General features: G+C 32.8%; 2 protein-coding genes across 2 annotated transcripts; both read left to right on the plus strand.

The window, feature by feature from the left end:
• Window positions 1-4,730: 4,730 nt before the first annotated feature.
• On the plus strand, window positions 4,731-6,460 carry LOC132186721 (nuclear pore complex protein NUP50A-like). Its single transcript, XM_059600743.1, has one exon. It carries the CDS (start codon window positions 4,812-4,814, stop codon window positions 6,042-6,044), a length of 1,233 nt encoding a protein of 410 aa, XP_059456726.1. The 5' UTR covers window positions 4,731-4,811; the 3' UTR covers window positions 6,045-6,460.
• Window positions 6,461-16,552: 10,092 nt separating this feature from the next.
• On the plus strand, window positions 16,553-17,569 carry LOC132186067 (uncharacterized). The gene is made up of 2 exons (XM_059599849.1): window positions 16,553-16,860; window positions 17,413-17,569. Exons 1-2 carry the CDS (start codon window positions 16,602-16,604, stop codon window positions 17,472-17,474), a joined length of 321 nt encoding a protein of 106 aa, XP_059455832.1. The 5' UTR covers window positions 16,553-16,601; the 3' UTR covers window positions 17,475-17,569.
• Window positions 17,570-18,141: the final 572 nt, after the last annotated feature.

The following is an 18,141-nucleotide window of genomic DNA, read 5'->3' on the forward strand; positions in this document are numbered from 1 at the left end:
CATATATCACTAATATTTTGGTGGTTTTGGTTTAATATTCTCTTCTTTTTAGTACATTTTCAAAGCGATTTATGGTTAGATATTGCCCTTTCAGAGTCCTTTTTACGTAGTTTTATTTCCTGTGGTTTTTATTTTCACTGCGTTTTTACTCTTATATGGTTGGGGATTTCACATTTGGAAAATTTAAGTCGGAGATTTCATGCTAATTTGGCTCCTATAGACATCTATAAGTAATTTCCCCCCCTTTTCAGTATTGCATTTGTTGGGCATTTAGCGGTTGGGTGCTGAATGCCTTGGTTCCTGTAGACACTTTTAGGGTTGCAAACATTTCTCTGATTTTTGTTTTATTTGTTTTACTGCTAAGCAAGCAATACTATGGACATATATGCTAGCTTCTGTTTGCTTTACCCCACTCCTCCCCCAGCAAGTTGGCACTTTCATTGCTACCTTAGTGTGTTGGTGTTAAGATTGACATTTGAAGTTGAATATCATTCTTTGACTGTCTTTTCATATTCCCTCTTGATCTTGAAATGAACCAGGACTCAGCTGTATCTTACTTTTGTTATGTTATACTATATGTTGGGTACTTTTCAATGAATGGCAATTGATTTAGAGAAGAATGAAGAAAGGTTCAAACATCGAATTATTTTGGGCACTGGATTGGAATGATGTATCAATTAAATGTTTGCAGGGGAAGTTCCTTTGTATACCTTAAAAGGGAAAATGTTAATAAAATGGTCATCTTAATTTATCAAAAAAAAAAAAAAAAATGGTCATTTGAAGTGGCCTTTGAGCGCCACCATGGCATTACTGCTTTTCTTTCTTTGTGTACTTATTTTCCACGCTAGCGTACTTACTTTATTGTATATGAATATAATTTCCAAGTTTGTACAATTGTGCTTAGGAGACTGTTGTCATCATAGTTTGTGCATTAATTCAATCCTAGATTGTTACTACAAAGAAGTCAAGATTTCGGTATAGGATATATTTAATTATAGTTGAACTGGTGGGTAATATTTTGGATGGATAGTATATCTACAGTATTTTATGAATTTTTATATTTAAGCCAAAGCAAGATATCACTTGTAATATTTATAAGTAAAAAATATTGCCTAAAGTATATAGAATTGGAGTGCATTTGGAATTAGACACAGTACTGGGAAAATATCTTACTTGGAGGTGCTAGTAAGTGTTTGATGTTTTGAAAAATGTTAGCATTGATATCATGTAGATATGAAAACCAAAAGAAAACATTTCACTTTAAAGTGCTAGCATAGATTTCTTGTAGATATGACTACCAAAAGAAAATCTTTCATATTGTAGACAAGGCATTCATTCATTTTGTTTTATTGTCCAATTATTACAGTTTTGTTGTCTGTCATTTGTAGAATGTGTGGATGTAGTCTGGCAGCTGATGGTTTCTATTGTATGTTCTTAAACTAAGCTGGGGATATTAGTGTGGACATATAAAATGTTAATTGTCCTTGTGGCTTTGTGCATGGATATCACAATATGAAATGTGGGATTCCTGGTTTAACTTCTAGCATTCCAGAATTTTATCATATTTATTTTTGCCTAGGTCAGTTGGAACACTTGGTAGCAACTACCAATGGTGAATTTCCAGCCTCTTAACATGATTTTATAGGATGCTTTAATTTTCAAAATACATATTTTATAGTCATTTTAGTTGCTAAGTTTGACACCAATCATTGTCCCTTATTTGTCTATTTCTATCCCAATAAGATCCATCATAATGTATCGTATTTTTTTTTTATGTAATATAATTTTTAAATTAGATACTTTATTTCAAAAATGATGTAACACAAAATTAAGTAGTTTTGGACTAGAAAGGAATGGGTTAGCAATGACATATGTGTAGTTTTTTTTTTTTTTTGTTTAAACTTCAAATACATGTGCTAGTATTATAAGGAAAATTGCAAAATTGGTCCCTGTGATTTGACCTTGTAACAAATAAATTCTTTTGGTTTCGAAATGAACTTATAAATCTTTGTGGTGTGCTTCTGTGATAAAATGATCCCTCCGTACAAATTTTGGCATTTCTTCGACAGTCCTTATGAAACCCTCAAATAAAAAAACTATTAAAAAAAAAAAAAAGGTTTAGGGTGGGGCCGCCTCGGGGGTGGTTTTGCTATGTCCTTTAGTTGATACTGCTGGTTCAGCCACCCCCAGCAGTCGGTTTTGGGGGTTTGAATCGCCCCCATCAACTAGAGGGAGTTGCTAAACCACCAGCAAGACCCTTAGGGGTGGTTCTGCCACCCCCAATAGTAGATCTTGAGGGTGGTTGACCATCCCAAATCTTTCTTTTTGGCTTTTTATTTGTTTGTTTGTTTCTTTCTTTTTTTTTAAAAAAAAAAAAAAATTTATTTGAGGGTGAATTTTTAATTTCATTAAGACTGTTGGAAAAATGGCTGGAATTTCTAAAGAGGGATTTATATGTTCATTTTGAAATCACATGGATATATTTGTTACAAGGTCAAACTGCAAGGACTGATTTAGCAAATTTTCTGGTTTTATATCATATATATTTGGTCCTTCATAATGCTACAAAGAGTTTAATTGAGAAAACACAAATCAAGAAACTCTGGAAATTAGAGAAACGAGAACAATTGTAAGCAGCCATCTAAACATAAAGAGTTTTAAACACATTTGACTTTTAACTCTTATCACTGTCTTCGCACAATCTTTGAAATTTCGAGTGTTGCGTTTTCTCCAAATGCTCCATATTAAGCTGAACTTCCACACTTCTTTATTGCAGTGACTTCTAAACTGATCTCTCCAAATTAGAGCTCCTAGTTATGACTTTACTTGATGCATTTTTGATCTTTGATTCTGCCTTTTTTTTTCTTTTTTTTTTTCAAATTGAGTTTTGTCTGAAATTGCCAGTTCAGGAAAACTTCAGTATTAATAAATTTTGATAGATATCATGTACTACACTCTTTGGGTGGAGTCAACTTTTGGATCAGTCATTCCCGTTTCATGTGACCAGATTTGGTCATATGTTGTGGTTGTTATATGATGTATCATAACTAACATATTTGAGGTGGTGCTCTGGGACCTAGCTAAAGGTTACAAACTTCCCTTAAGGAATTTATTGTTCTTCAAATAATGCAGCTCATGGTATGCATTTGAAGTTGGCCATGAGGGCTTAAATTGATATGCCAGGGGTTTTTTGGGGACAGAATGATAACTTAGAGGAGTTGAGTCAATATAACTTTACAGTGCTTTAGCATTCATTTCAGTTAGTGAATTTGATTTGGAGAGTCAGGGTTTTGATACACAATGTCCTAAAAGCCAAGAACTCTAGTTAGTTAGGTTTTTTTTTTTTTTTTTCAAATGCAAATTCTATTGTATTATTGTCTATTTTTAGTGTTTTATTTTATTTTATTTTTGTTACCTTGGTTTCAATCAAAAATTAACTTGGTTGTTGGAAGATGAGTTTATTTTAGGTAAAGTTAAACTAACCTCCCTTGAGGTTTCACAAAATGTGCTTCTCCCTTTTTTGAATTGCACACTAACCTTGAATTGAATAGTCTGATCACCCCTAGATACTAATATCTATTAAATCAGCTATCAGGATCTTTTATTTACGTAGGAACATAATTTCGCTTAAAATGTATAAAATACTATTTGTGTTTACAAGTGCAACGGACAAATTTATGCTTAGTAATCATTGTACAAAACGCTGGACTGAAATTATTTACGGAAACTTGATTCAAACCAGTGCAATTGTTCTAGCATATTTTTTCACAATCCCTTGCACATTTGCTTTGTGGTTTTGATTATTTTTGTTGTTTTTTCAAATGAATTCTAGTTTCTGAAGCATTATGCATGCTGTGAGGGGACATAATTTTGAAAGTTAAGACAAAAATTTTGAAAAAATTAGAAAGTAGTGGTCCAAGAACAAGTTTTTCATATGTTTAGTAAAGTTTTTGTATTGTGTTTTGAAAATTAGAAAAGTGTGTTTTGAAAAGAGTTTTAGAAAATGTGAAAAATAGAAAGTGTTTAAGTGAGGGTAACATTTAAAAAGTGTTTTTTGTGGGGGTCCATAGAAGAAAATTGTTGGTAAGCTTATTGAAAAGTGTGTTTTAGTGTTTTTGAAAAGCAAAAAATCTTAGAAGTGTTTTCAGTAATAAAAGAAACAAAACAGAAAAAGGAAAAAAGTCAGGGGTGGCCGTGCGGCAATCCCCTCCTATTTGTTGCAGGTAGCAGCCTGTCCTATTGGGGTGGCTGCGTGGCCATCTTTATATATGTTTTCTTATTTTTATTTTTGTTTTTTATAAGTAACAAGTAGGTCTCGGCACCTGAAAAAATAAGCATGTATTTCTCAAAAATGATAAGCATGTATTTCTCAAAAATATTCCTATAGGAACGTGTGCGACGTTTTCTAAAAAGTGTTGTATTTTGTTTTTTGAAACATGTTTCATTTGGTAACTATGTTTTACCAAACACGGCCCATTATTAGCAAAAAAGTTGTTGTCCACTTTCTTCTGTGTAAATCAGTAAATGATTTGAAAATCTAAAGTTTTTAGGGCCTTAAGTATGACTGGTATATGACATGTTCCAATTTGAGGGAGTTTAGTGTCTAATTTGAAACATCAAGGGAAAGTACTGTAATTTCATGAACCTCAATGTTGGTCAATGTAACTTTCCCCTTTATATGATCTTTTTTTTTTTTTTTGTTAATTAATGTCTTTTGAAAAATATGATTTCTGCTGATTTGCAGATACTAGTTTACCTGAAGTCGTTGTGACAACAGTTCTTAAGTCTTAGTTTGTTGACCTGATTCTTCAATGGGGGATGCGGAAAAAGCCCTTCCACCTTCAAAGAAGAGGTCTGCTGGAAGGGAACTCACTAAAGATAACGCTAGTCTTGAAGATGAGGAAGATGTTCCTGAACAAGAGACTGGAACTTTCAAGAGGGCCAGTGAAGAGGTGCTGGCAACTAGAAGAATTGTGAAAGTTCGTCGAAGTCAGACAACATCAGCCCCCGCTTTCAATCCATTTGCTGGGATTCACTTAGTTCCTCCTACAGAGTCCAATGCAACCTCAGCTGAAGTTACAAATGAAGCACCAGCTGCTGCTGAGAAGACAGTTTCAGACGGTGTAGATGGAAAAGATGAGGCAGAGGGTGAATCTGCAGCAGATGAGGGCAATAAGCAGTCAGAGAACAGAACTGAAGAGGCAGAGGGTGAATCTGCAGCAGATAAGGACAATGCCGTGGAGAAGGAGAACAGTAATATTGGCAGTGAGGCTACTGAAACTAAGTTCGATAATGATCAAGCTGCAAAAGAAGAAAAGACTGTTGATGAAGATGAGAAAGATAACACAGGAGAAGATGTTAATTCAGGTGTGGAAGGTACCCCTTTGAGCTCATTCCAACAGCTTTCAAGCAGCAAAAATGCCTTTACTGGTCTTGCTGGTACTGGAATTTCCACCTCTACATTTTCCTTTGGGTCTATTTCAAATGATGGGTCTACACTTGGTACTGCTTCTGTGTCTCTTTTTGGAAAGAAAGATGACAAGCCTTTTAGTCTCGGTCTCTCTAATAATGGAAGTTCTTCAATTGTTTCGAAGAGTGAGGGAGCTGGCTTCCCATCAATGCAGGAGGTTGTGGTTGAGACTGGGGAAGAAAATGAGAAAGTGGTTTTCACTGCTGATTCTGTGTTGTTTGAATTTGTGGATGGAGGTTGGAAGGAACGTGGAAAGGGAGAACTTAAGGTGAATACCACAACTGGGACGGGAAAAGCCAGAGTTCTTATGCGAGCCAGAGGAAATTACAGGTTAATTTTGAATGCTAGTCTTTACCCAGACATGAAGCTCACAAATATGGAGAAGAAAGGCATCACTTTTGCCTGCATTAATAGTGGTTCTAGTGAAGGGAAAGATGGTCTTTCTACATTTGCATTGAAGTTCAAGGATGGTTCTATAGTGGACGAGTTTCGAGCTGCCGTTACGGCTCATAAAGGGAAGTTGTCTACGGATTTGAAGACTCCAGAAAATTCCCCCAAGGGTTCGGATGATTGAAAGGTGCTTCCCAGTAGTTGCATGGAAAATTCTACTTTCTGTCCGGAAGTATCCTGGTACCTTTTTCTCCCGAGAAGAAAGTAGTTTTAGAGTTCGGAAAACCTTATCCCCATATGCTGCAGAGTTACAGAATCCTGTCCTTTTTTCTTGTACTGGTTTAATTTCTGAGTCTAGTCTTGGAGAAAAGACTGTTGACTTCATTTTGGGTAAATCTTGGGTTCGGACTGCATAATTTGAGCTTGTAAGACATTAATATTGCCCTCAGTTTTATAGTTGTCCCCTAAATCTGGGATATATGTTGGAAGTGCAATGTCATACAAGCAGAGCAAAACTGTTCTGATGTTGCCTTTAAGATTGGACTAATATGATGTCATTGTACCTCACTTGACAAGTTGATGCTTGTCATTCCTTATTCATTCCTCTTCATTTCCCTTGCAACATTTACTTTTTTATTTTTTTATTTTTTTATTTTTTATTCAAATGGGGGAAATGGGGAAGGAAAAGAAAGATTGTACAGTTGATGGATTCCATGTGTTGCATGCATCACAAATTTTCAAAAACAAGCATGCAAGCTTAAAGAACAGCAATAAATTGCAAGTCTTTGTAGGTGCAAATTCAGAATCAGATTTTAAAACTTTACAATACTTCCATGAACTTCTATGCGTTTTGAAATTACTCTCATGAAGTACAAAAACTTTCAATTTAGGGTATCGAATATAATGGATGTGATTAACACAAGTTTCTATGCATGTGTAATATATGAGAGGTGCTGTTATACAGTCGTGGCAGAAAACTCATGTTTTCTGCCTTTCATTCAAATGCTGCCACCTCACCAATTGCATCTTAAGAAAATAAGAACAAAAACACAGGATTAACTCTCATCATCCACAAAACCCCTCATTTTTTCCCTCTCCCTCTCTCTCCGACGGCAGCAGAGACCTTGCCGGTGCCCAGCCAGAGTTGCCGGAGATTACGCCGGAGCTCAGCCCAGACCTCTCTAGTGCTCCCTCTCTCTCTCACACACGCAGAGAAAAGAAGCTGCCTAGTGTTCTCTCTCTCTCATACACATGCAGCAGAGAAAAAAATTTCTCTGCTGCGCAGTGCTCTCTCTCTCTCTCTCTCACACACATTAGAAATGGCGATGTGCTATGCTTGCAGAGGATCACATGGATTTTGAACTGTCTCAGTATACTTGATAAAGAGACTACCTATTTATTTTTATTTTTATTTTTATTTTCATTTTCCTGATTTTTGGGGAGGGGAAAAGTGGCCAGGAAATGTATATATAAAGAGAGAGAGCAGTTGATCTGGGTTTTACAACCAGATTGAAACTTGATCTGGGTTTTACAACCCGAGATTGAAAACAAAATTTCACACAATTTTTTAAAACTAGATTTCAATTATCTGATCTGACTTTTCAGTGACTCAGAAATTTTTTTGGTTCTTTGCTGCCGTCGGTGAGAATGAGAGAGAGAGAGAAGGAGCACCAGAAATCAAGAGGCGAACCGGCATACCAAATGTTGTCGGAGAAAGAGAGAGAGAGCACCAGAGAGCAAGAGGGGACCTGGACGCTGGTCCGGCCCGAGACCTGCTTGGGTCTGCTGACCCACGGCGGGTCTCAGGCTGGAAGTCTCTCATTTCTCTCTCTCCGTTGAAGCTCAAAATCTAGTGTTTTTGTTGTAGACAATTTTTGTGCAATTTTTATACTTTAGCTGAAGTGTCTTTCTTCTATTGGAGGGCTATAGAATATATTCTCGTAACATATTTGTAAGCGGAAGTTGTATCCTTGTGTGATACTTATTTGTACAAGACTCTTTTTTCTCTGCACTATATTATTTATTTTTATGAGTCTATAGCCACGTTCTATTTGAAGTACAATGATAAATATAACTTCTATTAAATTCAAATCATTCGAAAGTATTTATGCGCAAAATTATTATTTTATTTATTTATGGTACTTTGAAAAGTTTCATCCCATTAATTTTGTGCATATACATTGTGAGTACAAAAATTGCAAATTTTTTATACTCAAATTCCTGGTCATGGAGAAATAAATATTAGTAATCGTTTATTGTATGTTATCATGATTCTAGAGTTTATTGGAATTTTTTTATCATGTCCAAGAGAAGAAAGTTTTATTATTTTTTTCTCTATTTTCATGGCAATTTATGACCAATATTAAAAATTTAAAAAAAAATTACACGTGTTTTATGTGAGAAATAAAGTAAAGTGAGGAATGATACAGCCATACAGGCCAACTTGGGGCCAACTTTTTTCTTATTTTTTAATATAAAAAAATAACAAAATAAAAGATAAAAAAAGTTTCTGAAGCAATAATTTTTATTTGGTCATTCTTTTATTTGGTATTTTTTAAAAAAATAAAAATTGTATTTTTATTCATAATAATGACCATTTTTTTTTAATTTTTAATTTTGTTATTTTTTAAATTAAGAATTAAGGAAAAAGTTTTTGAAGAAAAATACAGCTTTTATTTAAAAAAAAATACAAAAAAAAAAGAATAACCAAAATAAAATTTATTGCTTCAGAAACTTTTTTTATTTTTTATTTTATTATTTTTAAAATTAAAAAATAAGGCAAAAATTAGCCCCAAGTTGGACAAAATAGTTGGGCTTTTTAAGGTTTTTCAATTAAAGGAACCAACATTTTAGTTCATTTCTCACACTAGCCATCGTTAATGTTGTCATGTCACTAGTCAACTATGAACCTCACCTTTATGATAAAGTTTGTAAGAAGTAATAAAAAGAAAACTTGTCATTTGATGAAAATCGTTTGTAAGAATAAACAAATTTAGGAATAAAACATTATGTTTATTTTGAAATTTGTTCAACAACACCGGAGATGAGAAATTATAGTTGCATCTTATCTGATAAAAAGAATAATTGTCTTTTTCTTTTTTTTTGACATGTCTACACAAGAGAAGGCAGAGAGAAGATTTAAATTAGTGACCTTCGCTTCATGAGTCGTGGTTTACAGCCGATTGAGCTATCCCTTGGAGATGCAAAGAACAATTGTCTTAAATGGATGTTAAAGAAAACCATTATTTATATTAATATCAAAGTTGAAAAATGGAGTTTACAATCCTAGCCTCCAGGAAAAACCCAACCTTTATAAAGGGAAAGTTTTAGTATTTGGCCACAAGGATATAAGTGGTCATTACTTTTCTTTTATTCTTAGTAAATACATAACATGGATGTTTTATGAAGTAAAACAATCCTTTCCATAGTTGTAATAGCAAGTCTCCAAAGGGCCTTCCACCAAATCAAAATCTGCCATAAGAATCCAAACAATCTTATTAATTAGAAAAATTCATAAATTTTATAAAATATTAAAAATTGCAAAAGAATGACAAGAAGGATGGGGTTAATATAGACCTAATCATTTCAAATTTGCGTGTTAGTGAGGCTTAAATCCGTTAGTTAATTTCATTTATAGTTGTAATATGTTCATGCTTCATTTTTATTTGGAATGAGGAATATAGTTGATTTTGAAAAGTTGGAAGAGCATATTGTCCTTATAAATGTTGTAATTAGTCTAGCCTCATATTATTAAGGGGAAAATACACATAGTTCCACATCAATTGCAGGTAGGCACTTAAAGTACTATTTGTGATACTTGACTCTCTCAAACTATTATTTCTTTATAATTGACACTTTCCATTAGTGTTTGATGTTATAATTGATCAAAATTTGTGCATGTGATTTATAGGCTCAAAATTTTTACTTGAAATATCAAAATTACCATTCAATCTAATGAAAAAAGGGGTTGACATGGTGGCCGTCCGCCGACCACCCCCTTGAAGGTTTAGGGTCATCCAACCAACCTAAAGTTCTCTTTTGGGGTGTCAAAACTACCCTTCAACCTTAGGAGTGGTTTGTCTCTTTCGTTTATTTTATTTTTTTATATATTTATTTTTAATTTGAAGGAAAAATGCAACATTTTTCATCCATTTTAACACCAATAGTAATACTATAAACCACATTTTTACCGCACAATAATTCCACAGAGCCGACATGGCAATCCCAACAAACCTTTGGATTAGTCCTTATTTAAAAAAAAAAGAAAAAAAAAAAAGAAAAAAAAAAGCATGAATTGATTGGGATTGCCACATCAGTATTTGTGGTGTTCCACATCGCCTAAGTATGAAGATGGAGATGTGTTTATATGTATACTTATACCCTTCATGACAACAACGCGTTTTAAAACCGTGATGGTTATGAACCCATTAGAACTCCATAGTTAAGCGTGTTTCTACAAAAGTAGTACCAGGATTAGTGATCTCTTGAGACGTCTGATTCGAGAGAGTTAAAAGCAAGACAATATTGTGAGTCATTGAGGTGGTGTAGAGTATTGGACCGGGGATTAGTCTGGTGGATCCTAGCTGGGCCTCTATGCTTGATTCCCAGCCAACGTGTATGTCCGGGTACTGCCTGACCTACAGGTGAAACGAGGATCACCTTGATTAAAAAAAATTTTTAAAAAAAAGGTCATGTTCAAACTTGCCTTTTGAAAGAAAGAGAAGTAACTCTCAATTACAAAAATGGATGCATGACAGGCCCAAGTTATTGGTTTGGTACGTGTCCATGAATCATAGAAAAGTTACAAAACTCAAAAACGAACCTTATTGTTGACTTTTCTAGATACTGATAAGATTCTTTGAAAGTTCTTTTATCCTGGCTAAGAACATTTTTCAAAGAAAAAGTATTTATTTGAAGGAAGAGTTGAACAACAATAATGATTTTTAGCCAAAATATGATTACTTTCGTGTTAAGAAACTTTTTCGTTAACCTTGCATGCATTTTAAGCAGGGGTGAAAAGGGTAACCGCCCGCTAATCGCTAACCACACTAACCGTTAACCGCTTTTAAAGGCAATTAGGAAAAACCACTAACCACCTAAGTGGTTACAGTTAATGGTTTTAGGTTTTGAAAAAACCACTAACCATTAATCGCTTACCGCATTTATATATATTATATTTATATATAAAAATACATGAAATGACGTCGTTTTTGTATTTAAATACATATAAAAATATAGAAATGATGTCGTATGTAGTAGAGTATTATCATATTATCATAAAAACGACGTCATTTTGTTTTTTAATTTTTAACTTTTTTAGAAAAATTTCCTTTAAAAAGCGATTAGCGGCTAACCGCTAACCGCCGATTAACCGCATAGGCGGTTAGTAGATTTTACTAACCACCTTTTCACCCCTAATTTTAAGTTGTTTATCATCCAATTGTTTATGACTTTCAATAAAGCTTGTGTCTACTCAAAAGCCTTTATTTACACAAATTGGTAAGGACTTGGTCCTAAATAAATAAAAGTCCAAAAGTCTTATGCTTATAATTAATTGGATCATTCCTATCATATTACAATATATATTACGAAAGGGTACAATGTGTTTTGAAAAAATTATATGTAGTTTTCTCTATAAAAATCACTTTTAAACACACAATTAACCTTTAATTATGTAGTATTTTGGTTCCCAACTATAGTACCATGATCACCCATAACAAACTTTAATTTGTGTTCTTACACTATACTCCAAAGATCAATTTTTTTTTAAAATAATTGGACATCAAAAGAACAACAACATAATTTTGCAAACATCATGTCTTTTAAACATGAACTTAAAACAAACTTTTCAAGAATTGTAAAACCACATGAATTATGCTTGTAAAATTGATCATTTTTTGTGGTCAATACCTTATAACACTTTACAACATATCCCATTATATAATAAATTAAATTTATTTGATAATCACAGAAAACTCGATTTTACAAGAATTATGAATTCCAAATTCGTCAATCAATGGAAATCATATTACAACGGGTTCGTAAAAATTCCGAAACACCAAAACAAAATTTTGCTATGTCAACCACGATTTTTCCATGCGAAAACAAGTGCCCAACTAGTTTTAGGACTTGTCTAAGGTATAACTAAAACTCGGAATCTAAGCAGCCCTAATTGTAAAATTTAATTAATTCGGAATCTAAGCAACCATAACCTCCAAAAGACTTGAAATTTTTCAGTCAAGCTCCTAACATATTAAACAACATGTTTCAGGTCTTAAACAAATTTTTAAGTCACATGATCGAGGTGCTCTGAAAACTTTCAAATTTCAACACTAGAAAAACGATAAAACAAAACCCGGCTCTAATACCATATAGCATAAACGACAGATGTATAGCGGAAAATAAAAACGAGAGTGTGGGCTCTCAACTTGCTCTCACAAAATTTATACTTATTTTTTTAGAACACTCAAGAATATAAAATTCTTAATTAGTAAATACTGAAAAACTAGAGTGTATTTTGAGTGGTGCAGAGCTCTCTATTTATAAGCTTAGCATATTGAGAGAGGATCGAGCTAGTTCCGGTGCATGTGGGATTAGGAGTCGTCTGAATCCAGTGGAACTAGGGGGTGTCGCAAGGTAAACTAATACCCTGGCCGCATCCCCTACACGTGTGGCTTGGGCTGGTATTTTACTCCCAAACCATATATGCACCTACCCTTGTGTCCTGGGCCTAGGTTTTATCCGTAAGCCCAAACTCTTGCTTATGCATATTTATGGAATAATTCTATAAGTCACTTTCGTATCACTTCAAAAATAAGGTAGCGTTTAAAAACACAATTTGATCAAAATTCAATAATGATCAATCACAGGCCCAATGGTGATTTTAGAAATTACGTAATTCTTGGAGTGATATAAAAGGGACACAAGAGGGGCTTCTAGCATTACTCATACTTTCTCTCTAACCCAATAAATAAAAGTCCGACCTTGGTTAATTTACATTAACTTGGTGAGGTTTCAAGCATGAAAATCTTATCTCAACACAATTATCTCCTATCTATTTGGGTTGTAATATGTACTTAGAATTCTACTAGGACTAGACGGGCAACTTGGTTACTCAAAAGGAAAAATTTAACTAAAAATATCTCTCAATTCTGTTGCCATACGAAGTTAAATAATACTTCAAAAAAAAAAAATAAAAAAAATAAAGTTTGGCAAATTTATACAAATTGAGCTGAGTTTATACGATTTTGATTCGTTTAATAAACAATCTTAAATTTTTGTTCAAGCTTAGTTAGTTTAATAAACTAACCGAACTCGAGTCGTATAATTTATACGAGTTGAACTCGAGCTATTTTCAAACACATCGGTTCATTTAAAGTCCTAATTGTAACATATATCAATTGAAACTATTTTCTATACTAACATAGATCTTTTTTTTTTTTTTTTTTTCTAATTAACATAGATCTTATTGAAATGCATGAATAAGATAACAGCAAAATCAATCTTACAGGATAGACTCCAACAGCACATAAACTTTTTTTTTTTATTTTTTCCTGTGTTCTTTTGTTTTTTTAAGGGACGAGAATTGCTCTCATGGGCACAAATCTATAACAGGCTAGCTACTACTTATTGACGATGCAGTAATTTTTTGAGCAATTGCCAATACAGCTTTCCATTTTCGACGCATCTGCCACATACAAAGCACAGTAATTGTAAGTATCAATAATAATAATAACAGTAAGGATAATTTTATATAAAAAAGCCAATCCTTGATACTATATATGAAAAACTTTATCTATTACTCCTTATCTTTTATTGTTTTTGGAAAGGAAAAATTTACTTTACTCCCTTGAAGTTTCAAGGAGTTTTTCAATTTGAACCCTAATATTTAAAAATTGGCAATGTACTCTCCTAATATTTCAAAAATTTTCAATTCAAGCATCCATTATTAATTTCCATCTAATTGGACGGAAATCATTTCACGTGCGTCTCACATGAGATTTTGATGCCTTCTATTCCAATTTTACCCTCATTAAAACCTATGAAATTACGTAATTACTCTCATTAAAACCTATGAAATTTAGGGAAATTAGTAACGGAGATTCTGAATTGAAAATTTTTGAAACATTAGGAGGGTACATTGTCAATTTTTAAATATTGGGGTTCGAATTGAAAAACTCCTGAAACTTCAGAGGTAAAGTGAATTTAACCATTTTTACAATTATACCATTAAACTTTAAAAAGTGTCAATTTAGTGTATAATGTCAAAATTTTCAAGATGTCTTTGTATTTTTTTTTCAAAGATTCAGGGATGGGTATTTTTGCAAATTTCATTAAATCCTAACCAATGCATGTCTAAATCCTTGCAATTTTTTTTTTTTTTCTAAAAAGAAATATATGAGTATTTTAAGAATTTTGACACACATCCGTTAAGATTTAACAGAAATCATAACAGAGGTTTGAAATTGAAATATATATATATTGAAAGATCGATACACTAAATTGACATTTTTTAAGGTTTAAAGTTATGATTGCAAAAATAATAAAAAATTAGAGGTGGCAAGTGAAGTGAAAAATGGGCAAGAGAGCATACGTACCCTCGCAAAAATCGGCACAAGAATCTAATGTGCAACCAAGGTTACAATAGTAAATGTGGGTGGAGGCAGGATGAAAGATACATTTCTTTGTACATTTCCAAGCACAAGGCAAGAATTTCTTGGGCACGTATGGAATTGTCTTCTTCACGTCGAGAATGCAATCGAAGTAGCACTTAGCATAGCATTTGTCGAACCTAGCCGTTGCTTGACCTAAAAATATCATCACAAACGTAGCCATCACAGCAACTACCTTCACACTTTGAACCTCCATTTTTTTGCTTCTTTTATTTTTGTTTTTTTTTTCCTCCTATCTTTTGCCCAAAAGCAGCCACCCTTTGGGCAGTATTTATAGGTCAAATACCATAAAATAAATAAAAAAGATTTAAATTGGAGGTCCCGTGCCTTAAATCACATTGAGTGTACCTACCTAATGGTATTACCCAAATATGAAATGTAATTTAATTAATTTGCTCTTAAAGTAATGGCTTGTTTGTGAAGATTTAAGCAAGAAATCATGCCAGTGTCTACTACTGTCTAGAGAGCATTGAAAGTCGTCTTAAAAGCCAGTGTGGAGAAGAATTCTCTTCATTACATTTGAAGTAGAGAGGAACCGGTTAGTCTTAAAAGAGAGGTAAAATTATCCCGATTTTAATGTTAGAATAATTTTGCCCCTCATATTTGCATTATCCAACTTCTCTCCATTTCAATTAAAATTGAGAGGATCCGTTTGGATATGGTGTGGTACAAATCAAGATCATACAGCTCTATCAGAGTTGATTTTTTTTCAAAATCTCAAGTATTATTTTTGAGGGATGGAACTAGATGGTTGGTTTGGAGGGCCTCAGTTACACAAATTTTTTTAAATTTCTTTAAAAATCTATATTTTTATAAGTTATATTCCCAAAAAACAATCTTCTTTTTTTTTTTGCAAAAGAGTTTTTTTTTTTTTTTTTTAATAATTTTATCCCATATAAAAATTTAAGATTCTACCATGATAAAAGAAAAAGGTACTTATATGAGGTTTGTGTAAATCGTACGATATATTTTAACGACTAAGGGTCTGTTTGAATTGCGTTTGAGAGGCCTAAAAGTGCGTTTAATACTCAAAAAATTCGTTTGAAGAAAAAGATACTCGTTTGGTAAAAAAATTAAAATCGCTTTTAAGGGTCTAAAAAGCCTGAAAATTGTCAAAACACACTTTTGGCAAAAGCTTATAAATGAAGTTTTTTGCCAAAAAACGTTTTTTGACTTAAAAACTCTATTTCTAAAACGCAATCTCAAACAGGCTTTAAGAATAAGCAATTAATGTTGCGCCCAAATGTAGATATTATATAGAAGTAATGTTATATGCTATATTTTTTTTGACAAGTATTTATAATGATAATGTGGCAGTTTCAATCAACTCAATTTTTTATTTTTAAATAATGATCAATCTCAGGGTTGTTTGGGAATTAGGATTACACGCCACATAAAAATTGTGGGATAATTGTGAGGGAAAAATGAAAAATCAGTCTCTGTGATTTACCTGATTTACAATTAATTTCTTGAGGTATGAAAATAAACTCAGTGGTCCGTGAGGTATGTCAAAAAAAAAAAAAAACAATTTACTCCATACAAGTAAATTCTATACACTAATTAAATACATTTCATTAGTGTAACACTTGTTTAAATAGTACACGTGTCATTATTGGGTCCAACATCTTACACTATCTGAATTGGTTAAGTTAGTGGACGAAGTTTGTCTATAGGAGCTAATTTGTTTTTGGACATACTTCAAGAACCTCTTAATCTATTTTAATATTACAATAAATTAATTGTAAGTTAGGTAAACCACAAAAATGATAAGGAGTTTATAATGAACAAAATCCTTATTTTATGGAGATTTTTGTTGGTTTGACCAATATATACCTATGAGCATTCAATGAGTAACTTCACATGCATGACACATGCCATGAATGACATATGCCAAAATAGGAACATCATATCCGACATTAAATGTAGAATCTAATGAAAACTGTCGTTTAGGGCAAAGAGATAAGGCTTTGTTTCAAACTTTCAATAAAGAGAAATGTTATAAATGAAAGGGTTGTCTCAACTTAATTTGCAAGTTAATTAGAGAGAAAGAGAGAAGGAGTAGTGGAGTTATGGAGGGAGTGATTATTAGGAAAGTTGTGGTAATGGTGATGATCATGATGCTTGCAGGGGTTGAAGGGCACAAAGACAAGGCCACGCCTGCCTTCAAAGATTGCTACGACAAATGTTACCCTCAATGCCATGTTACTCGGCCCCTTTGGTGCGCCAGCTTGTGCATAGGCAAATGCAAGCAGTCCAAGTCCATCCCTGATAATCTCTGCAACTGCACTTACAGCTGCTCCAAATTTATGTGCACAAATGTGGGCTCTGGTATGAACAAAATAAACCCTAATTTACCATATATATATACCTATGCATGAAGCATATATACATGCATACAATATTTAATTATATAATTCTATACTAAAATGATGGTTTATAAAGATAATCATGGGCGTTACTAAGGCCATGTTTGGGATTGTGTTTCAGAAATAGAGCTTTTAAGTTAAAAAGTGTGTTTTGGGTTTTTTAAACCCTTAAAGGCGTTTTCAATTTTTTTTTACCAAACGGGTACTTTTTTCTATAAACGAACTTTTAGATCTCTCAAACGCACACCCAAACAGACCGACGCTAAGTGAAACTGGGATTTATAAGAAATTCTAGCGCAAATGTGGCAGACTTTTCATACATCCAATATTTTATATCATTATTTTTCTTTAAATATTCATCAATTCCTAATTTTCCCCTAAACTCCAATTTTTTAGTAATTTCAAGTAAACTTAATTTATTCTTTTTTTTTTTTTTTTTTGTGAACTTAATTAGTGTGATTCAAATTTATATTGTTCAAATAAAGTATTTACACATAATTTCTGTATGTTGCAGATCCGGAAAAACTGCAACGCTGTGCGATGAGCTGCTCCAAGCTATGCAATACGCAATACTAGTGTCTTTCTGTATTTCGTATTTGTAAACCTATCATGTAACTGAGAAGCAACTGGACGTGCTTAGAAATAAATAAATAAATACTGAAAATAAATTGGTCGCATATAATATACTAATAATTAAGATATTACAATAATATACTAATAATTAGAAAAAAAAATTAAGATATTACAATATTATGGATCCGCATGACCTATCATCATTATTTCTTGCTAATGACCAAACTAAAACGAAACTAGACGTACGTCACTAATCGTGGTCGCAATTTGCCCCGTTGCTAATAGTGTTAGAATTCGTCGCAAATAATCTGAGAATTTAAACCGAAATTTCATCATTGATAATAAGTTATCAACAATTAACGACGCAAAATGTCGTTTCTGATAATAATTATTACATCACCACCCTAGAAAATAAATAATAAATAAAAAACCTATGTCGTTGTTGATGATAATTATCTACATCACCATACAAGTATTCAATCAATAAACGCATGTAATAACCTGCGTGCTTTAAAATTATAAATTAAAATGCGAAATCAAGTGTAATGATGATAAATTCAATAAAAATATGTGGTAACTAAAAGTGAATGATTAGAAAAATAATTATTTGAGCAATTAAGGTGCGAAAGTTGAGGTAGCTAGGTTTTTTAAAGGGCAAGAAAACATTAGA

Source organism: Corylus avellana, chromosome ca7 (assembly GCF_901000735.1).
Source record: "Corylus avellana chromosome ca7, CavTom2PMs-1.0".
Lineage (NCBI taxonomy): Eukaryota > Viridiplantae > Streptophyta > Magnoliopsida > Fagales > Betulaceae > Corylus > Corylus avellana.

What these genes read in the sequence shown, in the direction of transcription:
- LOC132186067 (XM_059599849.1), top strand. Translation starts at nt 16,602, where the DNA reads ATGGAGGGAGTGATTATTAGGAAAGTTGTGGTAATGGTGATGATCATG. An exon ending in GTGCACAAATGTGGGCTCTG is followed by an intron (nt 16,861 to 17,412) that starts GTATGAACAAAA and finishes TGTATGTTGCAG; the next exon opens with ATCCGGAAAAACTGCAACGC.
- LOC132186721 (XM_059600743.1), top strand. Translation starts at nt 4,812, where the DNA reads ATGGGGGATGCGGAAAAAGCCCTTCCACCTTCAAAGAAGAGGTCTGCT.